This window comes from Procambarus clarkii, chromosome 10 (genome assembly GCF_040958095.1).
Source record: "Procambarus clarkii isolate CNS0578487 chromosome 10, FALCON_Pclarkii_2.0, whole genome shotgun sequence".
Lineage (NCBI taxonomy): Eukaryota > Metazoa > Arthropoda > Malacostraca > Decapoda > Cambaridae > Procambarus > Procambarus clarkii.
In genome coordinates, this window is record NC_091159.1 from 8432100 (window position 1) to 8453808 (window position 21709).

The window sequence follows — 21709 nt, forward strand, 5'->3', positions numbered from 1 at the left end:
CATCTCTACTCTTCACTGACTCTAGTCTGCATTTCCTTCTATAATTCACTCCAGTATATTATTTTACTTTGCAGATGTCAGACTTGGCATTTCAGTATTTTCCATATATATTTTATATGAGAGACCTCTCGTTTCCTTTCTAGACCGTACATTTTGAAAGCTTTGAAACGGCCCCAATAATGTAGGTAGGTGCCTTACCGTGCCTATGTGTGACGTGCGACAAAATCCCACCAAACTTTAGGTTGCATACAATGCTAAAACATGAAACAGAACAGCTATAATCTAGCAAAATACGAACAGTACAAGACGGATAAATCCACTCACATCCAAACCTGGCGCCGAGGACTGCGAACCTGGAGATGTTGAAGGTGGTGACGGTGACGGCGAGGGAGGCCATCAGGCCGGAGTGGTTGTGGCTCCAGGTGCCGCCCTGCATCCTCAGCCTCTCCGCCTCCACCCCGGGCCCTGTAGCGACGAGGGACACCTCACACGTTGACACAAACACAACACTCTAGCCAGTTGGGTCATGTTCTTCATGCCCGCATCGGTCTCAACATAGTGACGTCACACCTCCTCCACAACATATATGGCCTGAATGAGGTGTGACGTCATATAGAAACGTCACAGTTTACATCATAGTGTGATATATAACACTACCTGTCCTCACGCTAGACGTGCCCAGGCGGTATCCGAACCCAAGGATATACTCAAATTTTAATGTACTGCGTTATCAAAGTTGGCATTTTCTCAAATGTAAGGTCATACTATTTAATACTAGAATTTGTGAATAGCTAAGCCTAATTTAGGCTAGGTGGATAGGTTCTGTTGCAATTACTGGCATTTACTGTACGTTGGTGAAGCATCTACACCAACCCGTCCTCAGACCTAGTCCATTCCATCCAGCGGTCGACCCCAAAGGCGCATTCATCCATTTTAACATGATGTTCATTCAAAATAGGAATTTTCTCAAATATAAATGAATATTGTTATATATTGGCATACTGTGCATATTTAGTCACTGGTTAGATTAGGTGTTTAGGTTCTGTTGAGGATTATTTGTATTTGCACAACCCATCCACACGCTTGGCTGTTTAAAGCAGCGGCCGTCCTCCCCAGACACATTCACCAATTTTAACATAGTCTATTAAAAATTGGTTTGTTCTCGTATATACATTAATATTATTAAACATAAAAATTCTATATAATTAGGCGTAGGTTAGGTTAGGTGTTTAGGTTCTATTGGCCACTATTTGTATTTGTTATATGTGGGTGAAGCATTTATAGCGTTGTGGTTCGAACAAAATTGGTCAGTGAAGCATTTGTTCCGGATGTGTTCGAACATCATCAGTTGTGAGTCGTGTAAACCGTTTTTCATTCATAAACACCAGGGGGGGGGGGGGGGGGGGTTTGGCGGGTGGATGGAATCACTTTTGGGTCTTTGTCTGGAGGACGGGCTGCAAACGCAGCTCAGGAACGACCACTACAGGTATTCGTTCTTAAGCCGAGGACGACAAAAATTAAAATATTACTAATGGAACAAAACAAATAAATATTACTAAAGGAAACACAAGGAGCAATGTGGCAAAATTACAAGACAACATTTCTACACATGTTTGTAGAGAGATGAGAAACTTGAAACAAACAAAGCTTGTAAAAACGTTACGTAACAACCCAGCCTTTGGTAACGCTTGTTACCAGTTGTAACACTTGTTACAAATACACGAAAAACGGTTAAAATCTAGACTTAGGAAGGAGGGGGGGGGGAGGGGAAGGAAGGAAGGAACTTTCAGAATAAAGCGCCAAGTCATTACGACTATATAGCACTGGGAAGGGGTCAGGATAAGGATTTGGGATTGGACGGGCAGAGGGAGGAATGGTGCCCAACCACTTGGACGGTCGGGGATTGAACGCCGACCTACATGAAGGGAGACCGTCGCTCTACCGTCCACCCCAAGTGGTTGGGAGTGGGGGGGGGGGGAATTTAATAAAATATGGAGGCGAGAAAAAAAGTGAATAATGCAGTGATAAATATGACAGCAGAAATAGACCAACCTGTGTTTCCGTTCCTTCTCGGACTCTGCCTCCCGTTCCTGCCGTTACTTCTGTTGGCTCCACCCCTGTTGCCGTTCGTGGCGTTACCTTCACTACTGCTTCTGTTTTCTTCGTTGTCGGCGGTGTTTCTGCTGCTGCCTTCACTGTTGGTGTTATTTCTGTTGGTGACTTCGGAGCGTCTGTTGTTGCCTTCGGTGACGTCGCCGTTTGTGTTGTTACCGTCACTGTTACTGTTCTCTCCGCTGTTTCCGCCATTTCTATTGCCATCGGCGCTATTTCTACCGTTTCCCACGGTGACGGTCCTGTGATGTGCCTCGCCGTTGCTGGTAGCGACCTCGCCGTTTACACTCGTGTCGCTGCCGTAGCTGGTGCTGTTGTGAACGTCTGGGTCGTTTCTCTCACTTGAGCCTGGGTCTTGGGTGTTAGCGGCAGTGTTGTCGTCGTTATTGCTATTATTGTTGGTATCGCTAGTCGCATGGTCGCTTCTCCTCCGGTGGGTGGCGCCCCTCGACGGCTCGCCGCCCGACGGGGCCTCACTAGGGAGGCCGGTGCTGGACCTTCGGGAGGCGAGGCTCGGGCGAGGAATGACCGCCGCCGCCTCCCAGGAGCCCTCCGGCACCTCCATGCTAGGTGGGGCGCTAGGGGCGTATAGGTCCAGGCTCCTGGGACCCGTGGGGAGATAGCCGCCCACTTCAACCTCTAGACTCATGGGCGCTGTTGGGGTGGTGGGGTCAGAGGGCGGGTCATGGCTCCCCATGGACGCCACTCGACGGTGTCTGGAGCGGCGACGTCGTCGCCAAGGAATCACACCTTCAGGTCCTCTCGTCATCTCTCGCTCACTGCAAAGACAGGAAGAGAAACATGTCAATGTACCTGTGTGTTGTAAGCCACAATACTCAATTACTGCGCACATGCACAATACTCATTACTGTGCAACGTGATTAATACATTAGAAAGCCTTAATTAGCAGAGTGGTGCGAGGTGCCAGGCCTTGACAAGTGGGTGACCTTTGACCCCACGTGTGTGTGTGTGTGGGGGGGGGGGGGGGGGTGGATCACCATACCTAGACACGCTCCAGGTCGGTGTGTTGACGGGCCTCAGTGCTTGTTACCTCTCCTAGTTCTTTTATTTTTAGCTCCAATTAACATATTTTGCAAAGCCTTGATACTTGTATATACACAGACTGACACAAATGGAAACTGAGTGGAAGGCAGGAGCACACACTAACCTAAATATACTTTGCTAATGTACACACGCACGCACACGTACACACGCACGCACACATGCAGGAGCATGAACACTTCCCCACCCCACACACCTTCCCCAATGTACCCTCCCCCTTTCCCCACCCCCTCTGCACAACCTACCCACTCTTTAGCCGCCCCCCCCCCCCCCCCCGCCCTTCACAGCGCTCTATTTCCCTACATCACCCCACATGCCAATATTTACACCCAGCGCCACACCCCACCACGCTCTCTCTCTACAGGTGAAGAATGCAACTGACAGAATTACTCAACCCCCCCCCCCCCCCCTCTCTCTCTCTCTCTCTCTCTCTCTCTCTCTCTCTCTCTCTCTCCCTCTCTCGGGGGAGAGAGAGCGAGCAAGGAAGATTAACAAAAGAAATATATATTACGGAGCTAACCTTTAGTGCACTATGCTCACAGACCAACGAGCTAACCTTTAGTGCACTATGCTCACAGACCAACGCCATTAGAGAAATCTAAAACCAAAATACTTCATCTATTAAGCAAATTCCATCAATATTGGATCCTTGTTTAAGTAAGATATTGATACAACAGTATGATTCAGTTTTCAATAAGTGACTGTAGATTGACAACTCAAACTGGATTCTTCATGAACCCAACAGCAACTTCAACTCGGATTTCAGATAGTAACAACTCTACGGTATGTGTGTGTACGTCTGATACCATACTACTTGTGTAAAGGAAGAAATGTTTATGTTTATCTCTCAGAATGTTCGGTAATATGTTTATTGTTTGTGATGTGTGGCCATGTATGTATGAACACGTTGTACTGATCGGAGCGAGAACAGTTTGAGCTGCCTCATCCCTTTGTATTTTATCTCAATAAACTTATTTAAATTTCAACTCCACGGAATTTTGGGAGAGGCACAGGCGGCCCGCCCAAGCAGGCCGCCCCTCGTCCTGACTCGTGAAATTCTAAATTCATCAGAAATTGCAAAACAAATCTACCAAAATAACTAATATCATATGGCCACAAACCTAGCTACTACAGATACCAATTATAATACGAAACAAAATTAAATTAGCTCTGCTCCACAAATGTGGCAACAAAGCAACTGGCGATCTGCAGACCGTTATTACGGAATGCGTCATACAAGTGTTTGAAGGAATGATTACAAACAAGATTATAAAACACATGGAATCACAACTTCTCAATTTTTGGCCAACATGGGTTTAGAACAGGATGCTCGTGTGGCTCATTATACGGTCTTGGGTACACTTGAAGAATGACAACATAATACACCCAGATCATACTTAATACACAGTTTTCTTTAATCGCCCTTAAGAAAAGTACAATTGTGTAAGTGTACATATATATTAACGCAACAGTAAAATGTGTACTTGGATGAAAAAACAATTCTTCGCGGCAGGGACTCGTATTCCAGGGACCATAGGATTAAGGACTTGCCCGAAACGCTACGCGTACTAGTGGCTGTACAAGAATGTAACAACTCTTGTATATATCTAAAAAAAAAAAAAAAAAATCACAAAACAAATAACTGGGAGATTAATCTCAAATATCATGACAATTTGAGCTGAGAGAGAAGCGTCCCCCAGGATGCTGTACACAGTCAACACGGCCGCAACAACCTATCCGACATCACTTACAATGTCACACTATTGTAAATGAAACAAGTGTATAGTAGCTACAGTATAGTAGTATATAGTAGTACTATAGTATATAGTAGTATATAGTAGTACTATAGTATATAGTAGTATATAGTAGTACTATAGTATATAGTAGTATATAGTAGTATATAGTAGTACTATAGTATATAGTAGTACTATAGTATATAGTAGTACTATAGTATATAGTAGTACTATAGTATATAGTAGTACTATAGTATATAGTAGTATATAGTAGTACTACAGTATAGTACAGTATAGTAGCTATAGTAGCTACTATTGAAGCTACTCACAAGTGTGAGTAGCGTCAAGAAGCGAGAGGTCACCACAAAGCTCCACAAGGGCGCCAGACCACCACACAAAATATGTAACAAGAAAGACGTGGGAGTAATCAAGAGAACTTTACGGTAAGAACACAAAGATGAATTGAGAAACAAGAACGTTAACACCAGATATACGAAGACGGAATACTGTTACAACGTTAACTGCTCCAGAAGACAATTTATGGCTCGAAGCCATTCAATATAACACTAATTATTATGAACCCTTAAAATCCCTCAAGCTGTAATCATTCGGCACATCTCCTGTGGCAGGTAAGTCCACTACAGGCTGTCCTATAACTACCAAAGTTCTCAACATGCGGTAAGAGTTAAATATACTTAGCATTCGAGATAGAATATTTGAAATTAATCTTATGATGGGACTAAAGCTTCTGCGTGATAACAAAAACAACATTGTGTCAGTTGCACTGTTAGAACACATACGAAATGGAACCAGCGAGTCTAAATGGATTCAAAGAACAGCCACTCATATTAAAATGATGGGACTGCACGATGTATATACAGATGAAAGAGTACAGCACTTCCTTCCACCCTGGCAGATAGTACCTTTTGACATCCTGACCCCTGCATACCCCACCAAGAAACTAATCACAAGCAACCCTCATGCTCAGCTTGCTGCTAAATTAAGCAAGTTACATAGAACACATTCACAATATACAAGCTGAAAACAACATAGCACAGACCATATACACTGACGGATCACTCAATACAGCTACAGGGAGGGCAGGAAGTGCTGTTATTGCTCATCAGCCCGATGGCAGCACAATTCAAAGGAATATCCGAATTAGTATACAGGTAGAACAGGGCATCCACAATGCAAGCTGAGTTGGTAGCAATACTGGTAGCACTCGAAATTATTGACAACACTGAAGTAGACAGCTTAATTATTTCCGACTCCCTTTCCTCACTACGAGCAATAAACAGTTTGCAATCAAGTAATAACGTGCTTGTCTTGGAAGCTAGAATAAGAATACTTAGCAAGAGGGTAAATATAAAAATGTTGTGGCTTCCTCCTCATATTGGCCTGCAGGAACATGACATGGTTTCTTCTCGTATATAAATTAATATTATTAAACATAATATTATTAAATTATTTCCTGTTGACGCTTTTGCTAAGGCTGCAGTAAATAAAGACAGTACTGAACGGAATCTTGAGTTATCAAATAGGTCCCTTAAAAGTGTCATTAGACGAGAACTCCGGGATGAATTTGAAGACAGTAGAACAGTGCAAACTGGAACTAGCAGGTCCATTGTTCATCACAATGAAATGTGTGAAGTAAAACATGTGTATGGGGCAAGTAACAATGTAAGTAGACTAACAGATGTTGTCACAGCTCGTATAAGACTTGGCTACAAGTATCTCTGGCAGTTCAACTTGTATAGGAATTTAGATGAAGTAAAGTGTAAAGTGTGTGGACAAAGACAGGGACACACACTAACACTATATCTTGGATTGTAGTAAAATTGAGCCATTTATAAATAAATCTAAGCTCACTCTGTATGATATGGCAACCTATCTTATTACCATGGATAAATTACCTGAAATCCTTGCACTGTATCCACATTTCGCTTCCAGTAGATAAACGACATATGAGATTCAGAAACAAGTAGTGTATTGTGAGGACTAATAATAAACAGCAGCTCCCCTATGACTAATATCTCCATTGGTCAAACTATTATGTATTAGCGATAAGACCTACCATTAATGTATAATGACTTACTGTAAATATATAGCTCTTGAAATAGCACTTTCTCTGTAATTAGCTGACATTGTAACTATAAGGTGTGAAGGATAGATGAAATTGTTTATGTAATAATCTAAGATGAGGTCTGATAAAGACCTTTTGTGCCCTCTGTAATGCTTTTTGCGCTACCGCTCACAGGATGAGTATGGGGTGCACAATAAACTAGGCGCCTCCGGCGGCAACAATCAAAATCAAAGGCTCATCATGAAGACGCAGCCCGCCCGCCCGCCCGCCCGCCCGCCTGCCTGCCCGCCCGCCCGCCCGCCCGCTCTCGTCTGCTGCACTCTCACGACAGGAGAGAGTGCTGCTGCTGCTTCCAACTTTTGGCTCCGAGAAGCTGAGTGTAAACAACAACATGTAATCAGTGAAAGGCAGACGAGAGCTGCTTCTCTTACTGTTATGGTAAGATCATTAATTCTTGGCACTCTGACCACTAAGACAAGTGTAAGCGTCGGGTTCGAAGACTTCCTGGCATCTGTTATGAGTCCCTCACAAGTCTGACTTCATTTCAAAGTCTGACATAACGTGTTTATTTACCTGAAGTCACCATACATGGCAATGCCTCTCTCCACTAGCATAAACAAGGTTACTTACCTTGTATTTGCTTCTGTTCTCCGTGCTCTGCTTCCTATATTGTCTTTGTTCCATGTTATTCTTCCTATATTGTCGTTGTTCCATGTTCTCGTGGCACTGTTTGCTCACAGTTGGTCGGACGGGATGTTTCTAATCTGTCTTTACGGGCTGGAATGAACTTTTCTGAGGCTTCATCATATTGTACTTAACTCTCATATTTACACACCCTCGCTGAGTGTGTATTTACTATTTGTGTCTGTAGAATCAAGCTATTGTTCTTGGACCCCATCTTTCTAACCAATTTATGTTTCCTCTATTATATCTATTATTTATATTTCTCTCTAACGCGCGCGCACGCACGCACGCACGCACGCACACACACACACACACACACACACACACACACACACACACACACACACATAATGAGTGATCATAGTGTATTGAGCTTTGAGTACCTGGTTGAGCTAGGAATTATCACCCCCAAAAAAGAACTGGGAAACAAAGGGCTGGCGTACCGAAAGGGAAACTATGAGGAGATGAATAAATTCCTATGGGATATACATTGGGACACAGAACTCGGAACTAAGTCTGTACAAGACATGATGGACTATGTCACCCAAAAATGTCAGGAGGCTGTAAGCAGGTTTGTCCCAGCCCAACAGGAAAAAACAGAGAAGCAAAGGAAGAATCCGTGGTTTAGTAGGGAATGTATGAAAGCAAAGGAGCTGAACAAAAGGGCATGGAGGAACTTCCGTAATAACAACACCAGAAAGTAGAGAGAGATACCAGAGAACCAGGAACGAGTATGTTAGTGTGAGAAGAGCAGCTGAGAAAAGGTATGAAAATGATATAGCTAATAAAGCCAAGACCGAACCAAAGCTACTACACAGTCACATCAGGAGAAAGACAACAGTGAAGGAACAGGTGATGAAACTTAGGGTGGGCGAGGACAGGTACACAGAGAATGACAAAGAGATGTGTGAAGAACTCAACAAAAGGTTCCAGGATGTCTTTACAATAGAACAGGGAGAAGTCACGGTGCTAGGAGAGGTGGCAGCAAACCAGGTGACCTTGGAAAGGTTCGAAATTACAAGAGATGAGGTCAAGAAGCACCTATTGGAGCTGGATGTGAGAAAAGCTGTTGGGCCGGATGGAATCTCACCATGGGTATTGAAAGAGTGTGCAGGAGCACTTAGCTTGCCACTCTCCATAGTGTATAGTAGGTCACTGGAAACGGGAGACCTACCAGAAGTATGGAAGACTGCTAATGTAGTACCAATATTTAAAAAGGGTGACAGACAAGAGGCACTGAACTACAGGCCAGTGTCCTTAACTTGTATACCATGCAAGGTGATGGAGAAGATTGTGAGAAAAAACCTAGTAACACATCTGGAGAGAAGAGACTTCGTGACAACCCATCAACATGGGTTCAGGGAGGGTAAATCTTGCCTTACAGGCTTGACAGAATTCTATGATCAGGTGACAAAGATTAAGCAAGAAAGAGAAGGATGGGCGGACTGCATTTTTTTGGACTGTCGGAAAGCCTTTGACACAGTACCCCATAAAAGGTTGATGCATAAGCTGGAGAAACAGGCAGGAGTAACTGGTAGGGCGCTCCAGTGGATAAGGGAGTACCTAAGCAATAGGAAGCAGAGAGTTATAGTGAGGGGTGAGACCTCAGAATGGCGGGAAGTCACCAGTGGAGTCCCACAGGGCTCTGTGCTTGGACCTATCCTGTTTCTGATATACGTAAATGATCTCCCAGAGGGTATAGACTCATTCCTCTCAATGTTTGCTGACGACGCCAAAATTATGAGAAGGATTAAGACAGAGGAGGACAGCTTGAGGCTTCAAGAAGACCTGGACAAGCTGCAGGAATGGTCGAACAAATGGATGTTAGAGTTTAACCCAAGCAAATGTAATGTAATGAAGATAGGAGTAGGAAGCAGGAGACCAGATACAAGGTATCACTTGGGAGATGAAATACTTCAAGAGTCAGAGAGAGAGAAAGACCTGGGGGTTGATATCACGCCAGACCTGTCCCCTGAAGCTCATATCAAGAGGATAACATCAGCAGCATATGCCAGGTTGGCTAACATAAGAACGGCCTTTAGAAACTTGTGTAAGGAATCTTTCAGAACATTATATACCACATATGTCAGACCAATCCTGGAGTATGCGGCTCCAGCATGGAGTCCATATCTAGTCAAGCATAAGAGTAAACTGGAAAAGGTTCAAAGGTTTGCCACCAGACTAGTACCCGAGCTGAGAGGTATGAGCTACGAGGAGAGACTACGGGAATTGAACCTCACTTCGTTGGAAGACAGAAGAGTTAGGGGGGACATGATCACCACATTCAAGATTCTCAAGGGAATCGACAGGGTTGATAAAGATAGGCTATTTAACACAAGGGGCACACGCACTAGGGGACACAGGTGGAAACTGAGTGCCCAAATGAGCCACAGAGATATTAGAAAGAACTTTTTTAGTGTCAGAGTGGTTGACAAATGGAATGCATTAGGAAGCAATGTGGTGGAGGCTGACTCCATACACAGTTTCAAGTGTAGATATGATAGAGCCCAATAGGCTCAGGAACCTGTACACCTGTTGATTGACGGTTGAGAGGCGGGACCAAAGAGCCAGAGCTCAACCCCCGCAAGCACAACTAGGTGAGTACACACGGGGCCTGGCGGCTGAACGGACAGAGCTCTGGGGACGTAGTAACCAGACCGCTGGGGACTACGGACCATGTTGAGAGCAAATAACGATATGGAAGAAAATGCAGAATAGAATTAATGAAATGCAGAGGTATGCAAACTGCACCTACTATCAAGAAGAGTTTATAGAGAACACTGTATAAACATCAGAGGTCCACAGTTGTGGTCCTCTAAACTCTAACAAATGGTTGTTAGACTTTAACCCAAGCAAATGTAATGTAATGAAGATAGGTGTAGGGAGCAGAAGACCAGACACAAGGTATCATTTGAGAAATAAAATACTTCAAGAGCCAGAGAGAGAGAGAGAAAGACCTGGGGGTTGATATCACGCCAGACCTGTTCCCTGAAGCTCGTATCAAGATGATAACATGAGCGGCATATGCCAGGTTGGCTAACATAAGAACGGCCTTTAGAAACTTGTGTAAGGAATCTTTCAGAACATTGTATACCACACACATGTCAGACCAATCCTGGAGTATGCGGCACCAGCATGGAGTCCATATCTAGTCAAGCATTAAACTAAAATGGAAAAGGTTCAAAGGTTTGCCACCAGACTAGTGCCAGAGCTGAGGGCTATGAGCTACGAGGAGAGACTACGGGAATTAAACCTCACGTCACTGGGAGACAGAAGAGTTAGAGGGGACATGATCACCACATACAAGATTCTCAGAGGAATTGATAGGGTAGATAGAAACAGACTATTTAACACCAGGGGCACACGCACTAGGGGGACACAGGTGGAAATTGAGTGCCCAAATGAGCCATAGAGACGTTAGAAAGAATTTTTTCAGTGTGAGAGTAGTAGACAAATGGAATGCATTAGGAAGTGATGTGGTGGAGGCTGACTCCATACACAGCTTCAAGTGTAGATATGATAGAGCCCAGTAGGCTCAGGAACCTGTACATTAGTTGACCGACAGTTGAGAGGCGGGACCAAAGAGCCAGAGCTCAACCCCCGCAAGCACAAATAGGTGAGTACACACACACACACACACCTCAACTTTCTTTGAAGCATAGCTGAGCTCCGAAAGAAATTATTCAAACCGTCTTAACCACAGATCGTCTCAGGCCGAGGGGTTTAAACCTATTCATTATCTCAAAACTATATTCAGCCTTCCGCTGAATTCTTCCCTGATCTTCGGGAAACCTCTTAAAATACTCTCTGAACCTTTGTAAACCCTCTTTTTTTTTTTTTTTTTTTTTTTAGATATATACAAGAGTTGTTACATTCTTGTACAGCCACTAGTACGCGTAGCGTTTCGGGCAGGTCCCTGGAATACGATCCCCGCCGCAAAGAATCGTTATAAACAACTAAACCCCTTCTTAAACCTTCCACTTTCTAAAACATTTAAAATCCTTTATAAAGTGTTCCAATGCCTTCTCCGCCGCCCTGTGATGCTGGGCCTCACTCGAGGTGCCATTGGGTCCACTTTCAAGACCACTTAAGATGTGTTATCCAAAGTCTTGTTCAGCCCTTACGGAAGACTTGAGAGAGGAGGGGTGGAGGCGCCAAGATGTTGGTGATTGGTGGTGGTGTTGGTGATGTTGTGTTGTTGGTGGACGTGGTGGTGGTGTGGTGTTGGTGGTGTTGGTGGTGTTGGTGGTGGTGGTGGTGGTGGTGTTGGTGGTGTGGTGTTGGTGGTGGTGTTGGTGGTGTTGGTGGTGTTGGTGGTGGTGGTGGTGGTGGTGGACGTGGTGGTGGTGTGGTGTTGGTGGTGTTGGTGGTGTTGGTGGTGGTGGTGGTGGTGGTGGTGGTGGTGGTGGTGGTGGTGTTGGTGGTGGTGGTGTTGGTGGTGGACGTGGTGGTGGTGGTGGTGGACGTGGTGGTGGTGGTGGTGGACGTGGTGGTGGTGGACGTGGTGGTGGTGGTGGTGGTGGTGGACGTGGTGGTGGTGGACGTGGTGGTGGTGGTGGTGGACGTGGTGGTGGTGGTGGTGGTGGTGGTGGTGGACGTGGTGGTGGTGGTGGTGGTGGTGGTGGTGGACGTGGTGGTGGTGGTGGTGGTGGTGGTGGACGTGGTGGTGGTGGTGGTGGTGGTGGTGGTGGTGGTGGTGTTGTGTTGGTGGTGGTAGTGACGTTGTTGATGGCACTTTATTTTGTTGATAGTAGACTTTATTGTTAACGTGTGAGGACTGGAATTGGTCATGTACATGACCTAATATTAATCTAAAAGTTGACCAGCTACACTTTGTCGAATCATCTTATGAACGTTCATTAACACGTTGGACGTGTTAACGGACGTTCCTATGAGTATAGGGACGGGTTGAACGTTCCTGTGAGTATAGGGACGGGTTGAACGTTCCTATGAGTATAGGAACGGGTTGAACGTTCCTATGAGTATAGGAACGGGTTGAACGTTCCTATGAGTATAGGAACTGGTTGAACGTTCCTATGAGTATAGGAGTATAGGGACGGGTTGAACGTTCCTATGAGTATAGGAGTATAGGGACGGGTTGAACGTTCCTATGAGTATAGGAACGGGTTGAACGTTCCTATGAGTATAGGAGTATAGGGACGGGTTGAACGTTCCTATGAGTATAGGAACGGGTTGAACGTTCCTATGAGTATAGGAGTATAGGGACGGGTTGAACGTTCCTATGAGTATAGGAACGGGTTGAACGTTCCTATGAGTATAGGAGTATAGGGACGGGTTGAACGTTCCTATGAGTATAGGGACGGGTTGAACGTTCCTATGAGTATAGGAGTATAGGGACGGGTTGAACGTTCCTATGAGTATAGGGACGGGTTGAACGTTCCTATGAGTATAGGAGTATAGGGACGGGTTGAACGTTCCTATGAGTATAGGAGTATAGGGACGGGTTGAACGTTCCTATGAGTATAGGGACGGGTTGAACGTTCCTATGAGTATAGGAGTATAGGGACGGGATGAACGTTCCTACACAGCAACACTCCTCCACCAACACGCCTCGCACCAAAACATTACCAAACAAAAGGACAAACAACTATAGAAATGTGGTAATGTTTACTACTTAACATTCACCATAATAATCCTCTTTACTTTTAATTCGATATTTGTCTCCATAGTAAAAATTCAGTATTATGTATTTTAGTGATCCTTCACCTTAGGCTTAAGGCTATGGGGAGATAGAGATAATATAGACAAGATGCCAACACAATATATCGAGATAAAACACTTGGAACAAAGTTAGTGGCACTCGCTAAATATGGACTAGAGCCTGGTAGGCCTACAAGACTAAACACTTATTATCCAGTTGGTGTGATCGACCAGACCAACAGTCTGGTCAATCACAGCGTCAACCAGGCAGCCAGCCTCCCCCCCCCCCAGTTTATGCGCCATTCCGTACAAAATCCAACCAGAAGCCAGAAGCGTACGAACCCAATCAACCCCGTACCTAACAAATCGGGTCCAATGCATAGAAAACGTAGATATTTGAGAGCCATTTATTTTCATCGTAGGATGCATTTGTGGGTTTTAACCTCTAACGTAAAAAGCGCGACCTATTAGCCGGGAGAACGGGTTGAACCACTAAGCCTACTCAGAAACTGGGGCTACATTAATTCCCGGAACCAGCTGAAGGAAATTTGACTATGCAGGCGATAAGTCATAATAATGTGGCTGAAGTATGTTGACCAGACCACACACACTAGAAGGTGAAGGGACGACGACGTTTCGGTCCGTCCTGGACCATTCTCAAGTCGATTCTCAAGAAATTTGACTACCTCGTTGAGTTATCTCTCAGCTAACTGTGAGTGAGAGCTGCCACTACCAAGGACACACCATCCGTGCCCTCAGCCTCCACACTCTTAACTTACCAAATCAAAACTACACAATTCCCGTGGTCTAGTTTGGTTTGGTCTGGTTCCGGGTGCTTTGTTCTTGCTACCTCTCTCTTCTCCTTATTTCCATCCCCTTTATCAATGTATACTCACTCACTCACTCTCACACTCACTCACTCTCTCACACTCACTCTCTCTCTCACACACACTCTCTCACACACACACACTCTCACTCTCACACTTGAGAGTGTGAGAGGCGGTTGAGTTGAGGCAGCAGTTGAGAGGCGGGACCAAAGAGCCAAAGCTCAACCCCCGCAAGCACAATTAGGTGAGTACACTCTCTCACTCTCACACTCTCTCACTCACTCTCTCACTCACTCTCTCACTCACTCACTCACTCACTCACTCTCTCTCTCTCCACCTCCACTTAAGGGTTCAGGGTCAAGGCTTGATAAGTCAACTACGGCAGGTGGAGTTCTGGGATGTGTGTGTGGTGGGGAGGGAGGGGGGGGGGGGGGAACGAGTGCAAGTGTGAATGAAATTGGGGGGTGAGTGGGGAAGTGGGGGTGGGTGGGTAAAGTGAAAGAAGCCCGTCATGGTCTCTCTCTATACACACACACACACACACACACACACACACACACACACACACACACACACACACACACACACACACACACACACACACACACACACACACCTGATCTAGTATGTTTGCTCTCGCGTGCTGCTATGAGTTACCCCCCGCCAGCGTTACTCCCGTACCACTTGTGAGAGCTATATGACTATATGCCAGTATGACTATATAGCACTTGTCCTATATTGTCATACTGGTTTACCGCTTTATCCATCAGCCCCGCTCCTGTGCCAGGTAAGTCCACTACGGGCTCACCATAGCCCGTGCTACTTGCAACATTTTATTCAAAGTAACTGAATCTAAACAACAACAACAGCGCTTTATCCTCATAATTACTTACAAGAAGAGAGATGTGAGGCATGAGGCGCACACCACCTGCCAGGGAGAAGTTCTTGACCCCGTCCTCTGTACTAACCACCTGCCACCTGATATTGAAGCCTTAGTCACTATGTTATGGTAAACTTGAGACTATAAAGATATTGAGAGACCGCCGGAAGCTGCAACACATCGTCAAACCACAAGACCACTACAGCATATTAGGAAATATAGGAACATATCGAGTGGACCAACTCGCCAACTGTAGTTTCCTGTATTCTTATTTTAACAAGTGGTAGATGGATACCTGCTTGACACCTGCTTGATGGGGTTATGGAAGTTCTTCTACTTCCCAAGCTTGACTTGTGAGAGTTTGGTCCACCAGGCTGTTGCTTGGAGCGGCCCGCAGGCCCACATATCCACCAAAGCCCGGTTGGTCCGGAACTTACTGAAGAAAACAACGTAGGTTTCTCTTGAAGATGTCCACGGTTGTTCCGGCAATATTTCTTATGCTCGCTGGGAGGACGTTGAACAACCGCGGACCTCTGATGTTTATACAGTGTTCTCTGATTGTGCCTATGGCACCTTTGCTCTCCACTGGTTCTATTCTGCATTTTCTTCCATATCGTTCACTCCAGTATGTTGTTTTTTTACTGTGTATATTAGGGACCTGGCCCTCCAGTATTTTCCATGTGTATATTATTTGATCTCTCTCTCTCGTCTCCTTTCTAGTGAGTACATTTGGAGAGCTTTGCGACGATCCCAATAATTTAGGTGTTTTATCTCGTCTATGTATGCCGTATATGTTCTCTGTATTCCCTCTATTTCAGCAATCTCTCCTGCTCTGAAGGGGGAAGTGAGTACTGAGCAGTACTCAAGACGGGACAACACAAGTGACTTGAATAGTTCACCCACTATTATGGGATCCCTGGATTTGAAAGTTTTCGTAATCTAGCCTATCATTTTTATGGCTGTTCAACCATAACAAATGCAAGATGATGAGAGATGGACAGGAGAATTAGGACTTTGGCGCATTCAAATTGGCAGGACTGTTACACCTGTCTCTGGCAGACGCAGTGCTGGAAAATGTAGGAACGACTTTCAGGACTCTCCACACAGAGACTTAAGGACACGGCAAGTCACTGGTATTAGGCACCAGCATGGAACCCACACACCTCACAAGGTCAACAAGCTTGAGGAAATTCACAGATTTACCACCAGGATGGTCTCTAATCTGTGAGGATGGTCTGAGAGATTAATCTCATAGCGCTGGTATGGAAGACAAACGCTGACATTCTGACACAGACCATCCTCCTGCTTTGGTAGTTCTTAGTGACGATGATGACCATAGTACATAGACCTTCCTTCAACACAATTATATAGAAATCGGACATGTTGAATGTGGACAGACCGGAAAAGATTTGTTGTTTATGTTGCAAAGACGAACTAAACTAACCTACCCTTCCTGATGCATCACATCCACTAATTACTGGATGATGCCAGGCCCGGGAGCTGGAGCTCATTCCTAACACACACAAGCATGTAGTCGAGTGCACAATTAGGTACTTAAATCAACACGACTTGTACGCCTTGCAACGGCATGAAATATGCGACGAATCTTGTCTTAATTGACGATTAGGCTCATTGAATGCACTCTAAAACAGCCATTTGTTATGTCTCTTGTTTGCTGAGTCCATCTGTCTCTCCCCTTGTGTCATGCTTGTCTCCTCCCTTGACGCCAACCACACACTACAGTAATACTTGTGGCATCTATAGCCTTTTACGGGCTATTCATGCCCGTGCCACCTCTTGCGTGGCTTGATCTTCATCAATCAATCAATCAATCAATCAATCAATCAATCAATCAATCAATCAATCAATCAATCAATCAATCGCCTCACTGGCGACAACGGCAGCTCTGGTATGCTAATATCTGGCAAGGAGGGTGTAACAACCGGTGCACAACAGCTGCTTACGTCGTAATTACCTCGTTACCATGGTCGTTCGTTACGGGGGGGGGGGGGGGGGGCGGGGGTTGGCAGACGAAGAGTTAACGATCGTCCAGACGTACTCACCTATTTGTGCTTGCAGGGGTTGCGCTCTGGCTCTTTGGTCCCGCCTTTCAAGCGTCAATCAACTGGTGTACAGATTCCTGAGCCTGCTGGGCTCTGCTTGATACCTGCTTGATGGGGTTCTAGGAGTTCTTCTACTCCCCAAGCCCGGTCCGAGGCCAGGCTTGACTTGTGAGAGTTTGGTCCACCAGGCTGTTGCTTGGAGCGGCCCGCAGGCCCACATACCCACCACAGCCCGGTTTTTCTGGCACTTTTTTTTTTTTTTTTTTTTTTTAGAAAACAATTTAGTTCTCTTGAAGATGTGGAAGGTTGTTCCGGCAATGGCCGCCGCTATATTTGCTCGGTTATGTTCACTAAATATAACATGTTCACTGTCAGGTAGTCAGACATCATAATTCCCAGATCTTTTACATGTTGCTTAATATCTGGCTGCAGTTTTCAAGTGTCTTCTACACAGGAAATTTTCATGTCGGTTTGTTGTATAATCTGCAAAGGATGACACGCAGCTGTGACTAGTATTTTTGACTATATCAGAGATAATAATGAGAAATAGCAGCGGTGCAAAGACTGTGCCCTGGGATACAGAGCCTTTCACTCCACTTGGGATTAATCTTATTTGATTGACCGTCACTCTCTGCAATCTGTTTGGCAAACTTGAAAATCAAACGCCCCACTTTACCCGTTATTCCTATTGATTTTATGGGCTATCACTCCATGGTCACATTTGTCGAATGCCTTTGCAAATTGTGTGTATACATCTGCATTTAACTATTCTTCTAAGGCTTTTGTGATTTTGTCATAGTCGTTAAGTAACTGTGACAGACAGGATCTTCCCGCTCTAAATCTAAGTTGTCCCGAGTTGTGTAGTTCATTATTTTGGATGTCATTCATAAAGACACTGTCTGGATCTTCAACTTTCATATTGTTTATTGGTGTGCTAAACATAGCCTCATACTGGCTTCTTAGAATTTCACCAATTTCTTTGTTGTCCTCTGTGTACGTTCCTTCAGTTGTAATTAAAGGTCTAATACTGATGGAGGATTTTGATTTTGCATGTGAAAAAATATTTTGTATTTTTCTTTATCTCTTGTATAGCTTTCTGTTCCATTTCCATTTCCTCAGACTCGTATGATCGCCTCAACGTCTGCTTTATTTCTTCGCTCTCCCTGTTTACATCTATTTTCCTTGTTTGTGATAGTCGCGTCTGTTTAAGGATTTCCCAGATTGTTTTCATTTCCTGCCAACAAGACCCATCAGCAAGAGGCAACTTGTCACGTTCCACAAAATGTTCTATTCTGCCGGAATAGAACGGCTGAATAGTTCATACACGCTGCGTCCGCCAACACCCTGATTGATCAGGCCCTAAGTCCGGAGGCCTAGTAGTGGTACCCGGCCGTGTGATGCAATGTATTTCAATGCAATGCAATGCATTTCTACACGGATGTAGAAATGAGGGATGAGTGACAATACTTTCCCAATATTACAACGACTGCCGTCCCAATAATACCTCTCCACCCACACGACCCCCACCTCCACCCACACGACCCCCACCCTCCACCCACACGACCCCCACCCTCCATCCACACGACCCCCACCCTCCATCCACACGACCCCCACCCTCCATCCACACGATCCCCACCCTCCATCCACACGATCCCCACCTCCACCCACACGACCCCCTCCCCCTCCACCCACAGTAATGGGTGGATTATAGACAATTAGTGAACTTCCGCTACAGAATACCTGACTCTTCCTCCACCTAATTCCCCTCATCTCCTCTACCAAGTACCACCACCACCACCACCACCAACAACCACACCAGCCTGTAAAAACACCAACAAAGCCATTAACGCCACAACCACAACACCACCACCACCACCAGCCACTAACGCCAACAAAACCAACAACGTCCATCGGGAGTTATAATCAGCAAACCTTACGTCCAAATTTATTCGTTATTGTCGTGCGTTTATCACGGAATAGTGGACAGAAGCGAGGACACTCCGACCAGACACTGTGCCACAACCGAGGTAGGAAAGGTGGGGGGAGGGGGAGTGACGGAGAGAGGTACACACACTTTGGAGGAAAGGGGAGAGGGAGGAGGGTTTATTTTTGGGGGGATGGGAAGTAAAGATGGAAAATAACAGGTGAAGGAAACTGTTCAGGAATGTGCAATGTGCGAGTTAGATATCCTGCGTGCTGTACGCACTCGCTACGTACTCGGTACGCACTCGCTACGTACTCGGTACGCACTATGTACCTAATCAAGAAGGCTGTGACTTTCACGTCAGACTGCGAGCAGACGCGTTCAACACCCCAGTTGACCAGTCCAGCAACGAGGAGACCTTGTCGAGGACCGGGCCGTGGGGACGCTGAGTCCCGAAATCCTAGCAAGGCAACCCAGAAGTGTACAGAACAATACTGTGCAGCATTATTATGAAAACCTTCAGACGTTTCTGTACATATTTTGATCTGTTTGTTGGGTCATTTTGTTTTTTCTGTGTGGATTTCCTGATTTGTAGTCATGTTGGAATTATGTGTTGAGGGACTTAGTTTCCCCCTCGAGAAGATCAAAGCTCTTGGGCCACGAGCTGTCGGAGTGGGATGTGTAGCGAGTAGATTATCCCAATAATATACTCGCTCCAAATGCATTGTAATATTCCTGTCAACCTTTGGAGATGAATGAGATGAGGCGTTGCCCGGGCAACACGGTGAGGTGTTGCCCGAGCATATAAGCAGCAGAATAGCAAACATTAAGCAGAGACTACTTTCAAGTGTGGTCTAGAGCAGACACTTGCGAGATACTGTACCGACGCTCAGTGCGCTCAACTCACACCAAAGTATCACCTGTGTACTTCTGTATATTCCACCAAATATATATATATATAGTATCTTAGTGTCTGTGTTTATTTGTCACCATACTTTACGTAACAATAGAACCGTTACAGATGGATCTGCCGACATTCAAAATTTAAAACAAAAATCAGACAATATAGCCATAGACAGCATGGCCATGTATTCCGACACCCAAATTCTTGAAATATTAAATTTATCAACAATTGCCAAAACCTTTTATGAGAAGACGTTGACATGGTATGAGATCGTAGCTTGACACTGATGACATTCCTCACACTGAAATATTCCCTCTCCACACCAGGGCAAGAAAGCTGTTGCACAAAATTTACGACTGTTGGCGCTAGCCTCGCCCGCCGTCACAATATTGGGGGGGGGGGGGAGGAGGAGACAAAGTCCTACAAAGTAGAGTTATAGACTACATGGATTCAGGTTGATACAAAATTGGTGTGGAGAAGTATACTTGTGCCTCGGGACCAGGTGCTCCACCACTGATATGATCTCTGCTGTAATGGAAGACACGCAAAATGCCGCCATAATATACACGAACTTCGTGAAAGCTTCCAAGAGACGTGACCACGGGGGGAGGGGGGGGAGGGGGGGGGGGAATGAAATAAGTAACTGGCAACACGGGGAGACTGGTCGTCACTTAACACCGTGAACCTTGAAGTAATAGTCAAGCAGAGTAAAATCTGAAGCTCAATGAAATTAGAAGAACACTATATGGAGCCTTCGGATGCGGGTTCGATCCCATCACATGACCTTTCATCTTCACACACTCGGTAGTGCGTGTGCCTGCGGAGTCCAGAGACACAGGTTCGATCCCATTATAAAGCCTCCATATATTCTCAAGCTCTTCATCTTCCATGGTGAGGTTATCCAAGAGCCTCCTGGCCTTGCTCCAGTACTCGGCAACCCCCAAACTCCTGTAAGCCAGTAAGTTACTAAAACCAATCTGATGGTCAACACAAGTTTCATGTCGTGAACAACACGAGGAAATAATGACCGGAAGCACACACACACACACAACGCCGTCTCGTCCCACCATAAAGTGTGACGAGACACTCAAGGTTCTGGAGTAATCACGTTAGATGATCTCTGTGTTTAAAGAACACACTAAACTAACTCGCAAACGGAAGACAAATTATAGGCTGGAGATGAGAAGCCAAAGATAGGAGATGAGAATGAAGCCAACTCTTACTACAGTTGGCTTCATTCTCGAAACACAATCGGGAATCCCAAGTTCCATTCCCAAGCAGGAAATAGGTACCCGGTAATTGTGGCTGTTGTGGGGTTGCATCCTGGAGAGGGTCAGTAGTTTGACCTCCGTGGGTAACACCGATACAAGTATATACATTCACAGGCTTCCTGTCCCCCGATAAAACAAATTCAATTACTCTCTAGGGTGGAATATTGTACAATAAGTGTTCCATGGCCAACTTGCTGACCTGGAAAATGTATTACAAATACATTTACTGGAAATACAAGTACATAAAATTGTATTTACAAGAACGTGTCCGAGACCCGCATCAGCCTTCACACCTCAACCGGATCCACCACAATATTTACCTGAAACTTCAAATATTTAAAGAATGAAGGGGGGCTTTGAGACCGGGCCGCGGGGACATTGATCCTCGGCACCACAACAAGATAACCTAAAGACAAGACGTTCTCCAGATCTCAGAGGAACACCGCAAATAATTAAATAAATAGACAAATATATTTTTGGCCAACCTGATACCCCTCTAACT

The 21709-nt window shown here is 45.2% G+C and overlaps 1 protein-coding gene across 1 annotated transcript in view; it reads right to left on the reverse strand.

Annotated features, from left to right (window-relative positions):
• The window catches only part of bdg (sodium-dependent transporter bedraggled), a 237130-nt gene that overhangs the window by 66949 nt on the left and 148472 nt on the right, over positions 1 to 21709 (reverse strand). The window contains exons 2-3 of the mRNA XM_069321555.1: positions 2053 to 2891; positions 325 to 465 (exon numbers count right to left, since the gene is read on the reverse strand). Coding sequence (XP_069177656.1) covers positions 325 to 465; positions 2053 to 2891 — 980 coding nt within the window. The remainder of the gene's footprint in view (positions 1 to 324; positions 466 to 2052; positions 2892 to 21709) is intronic.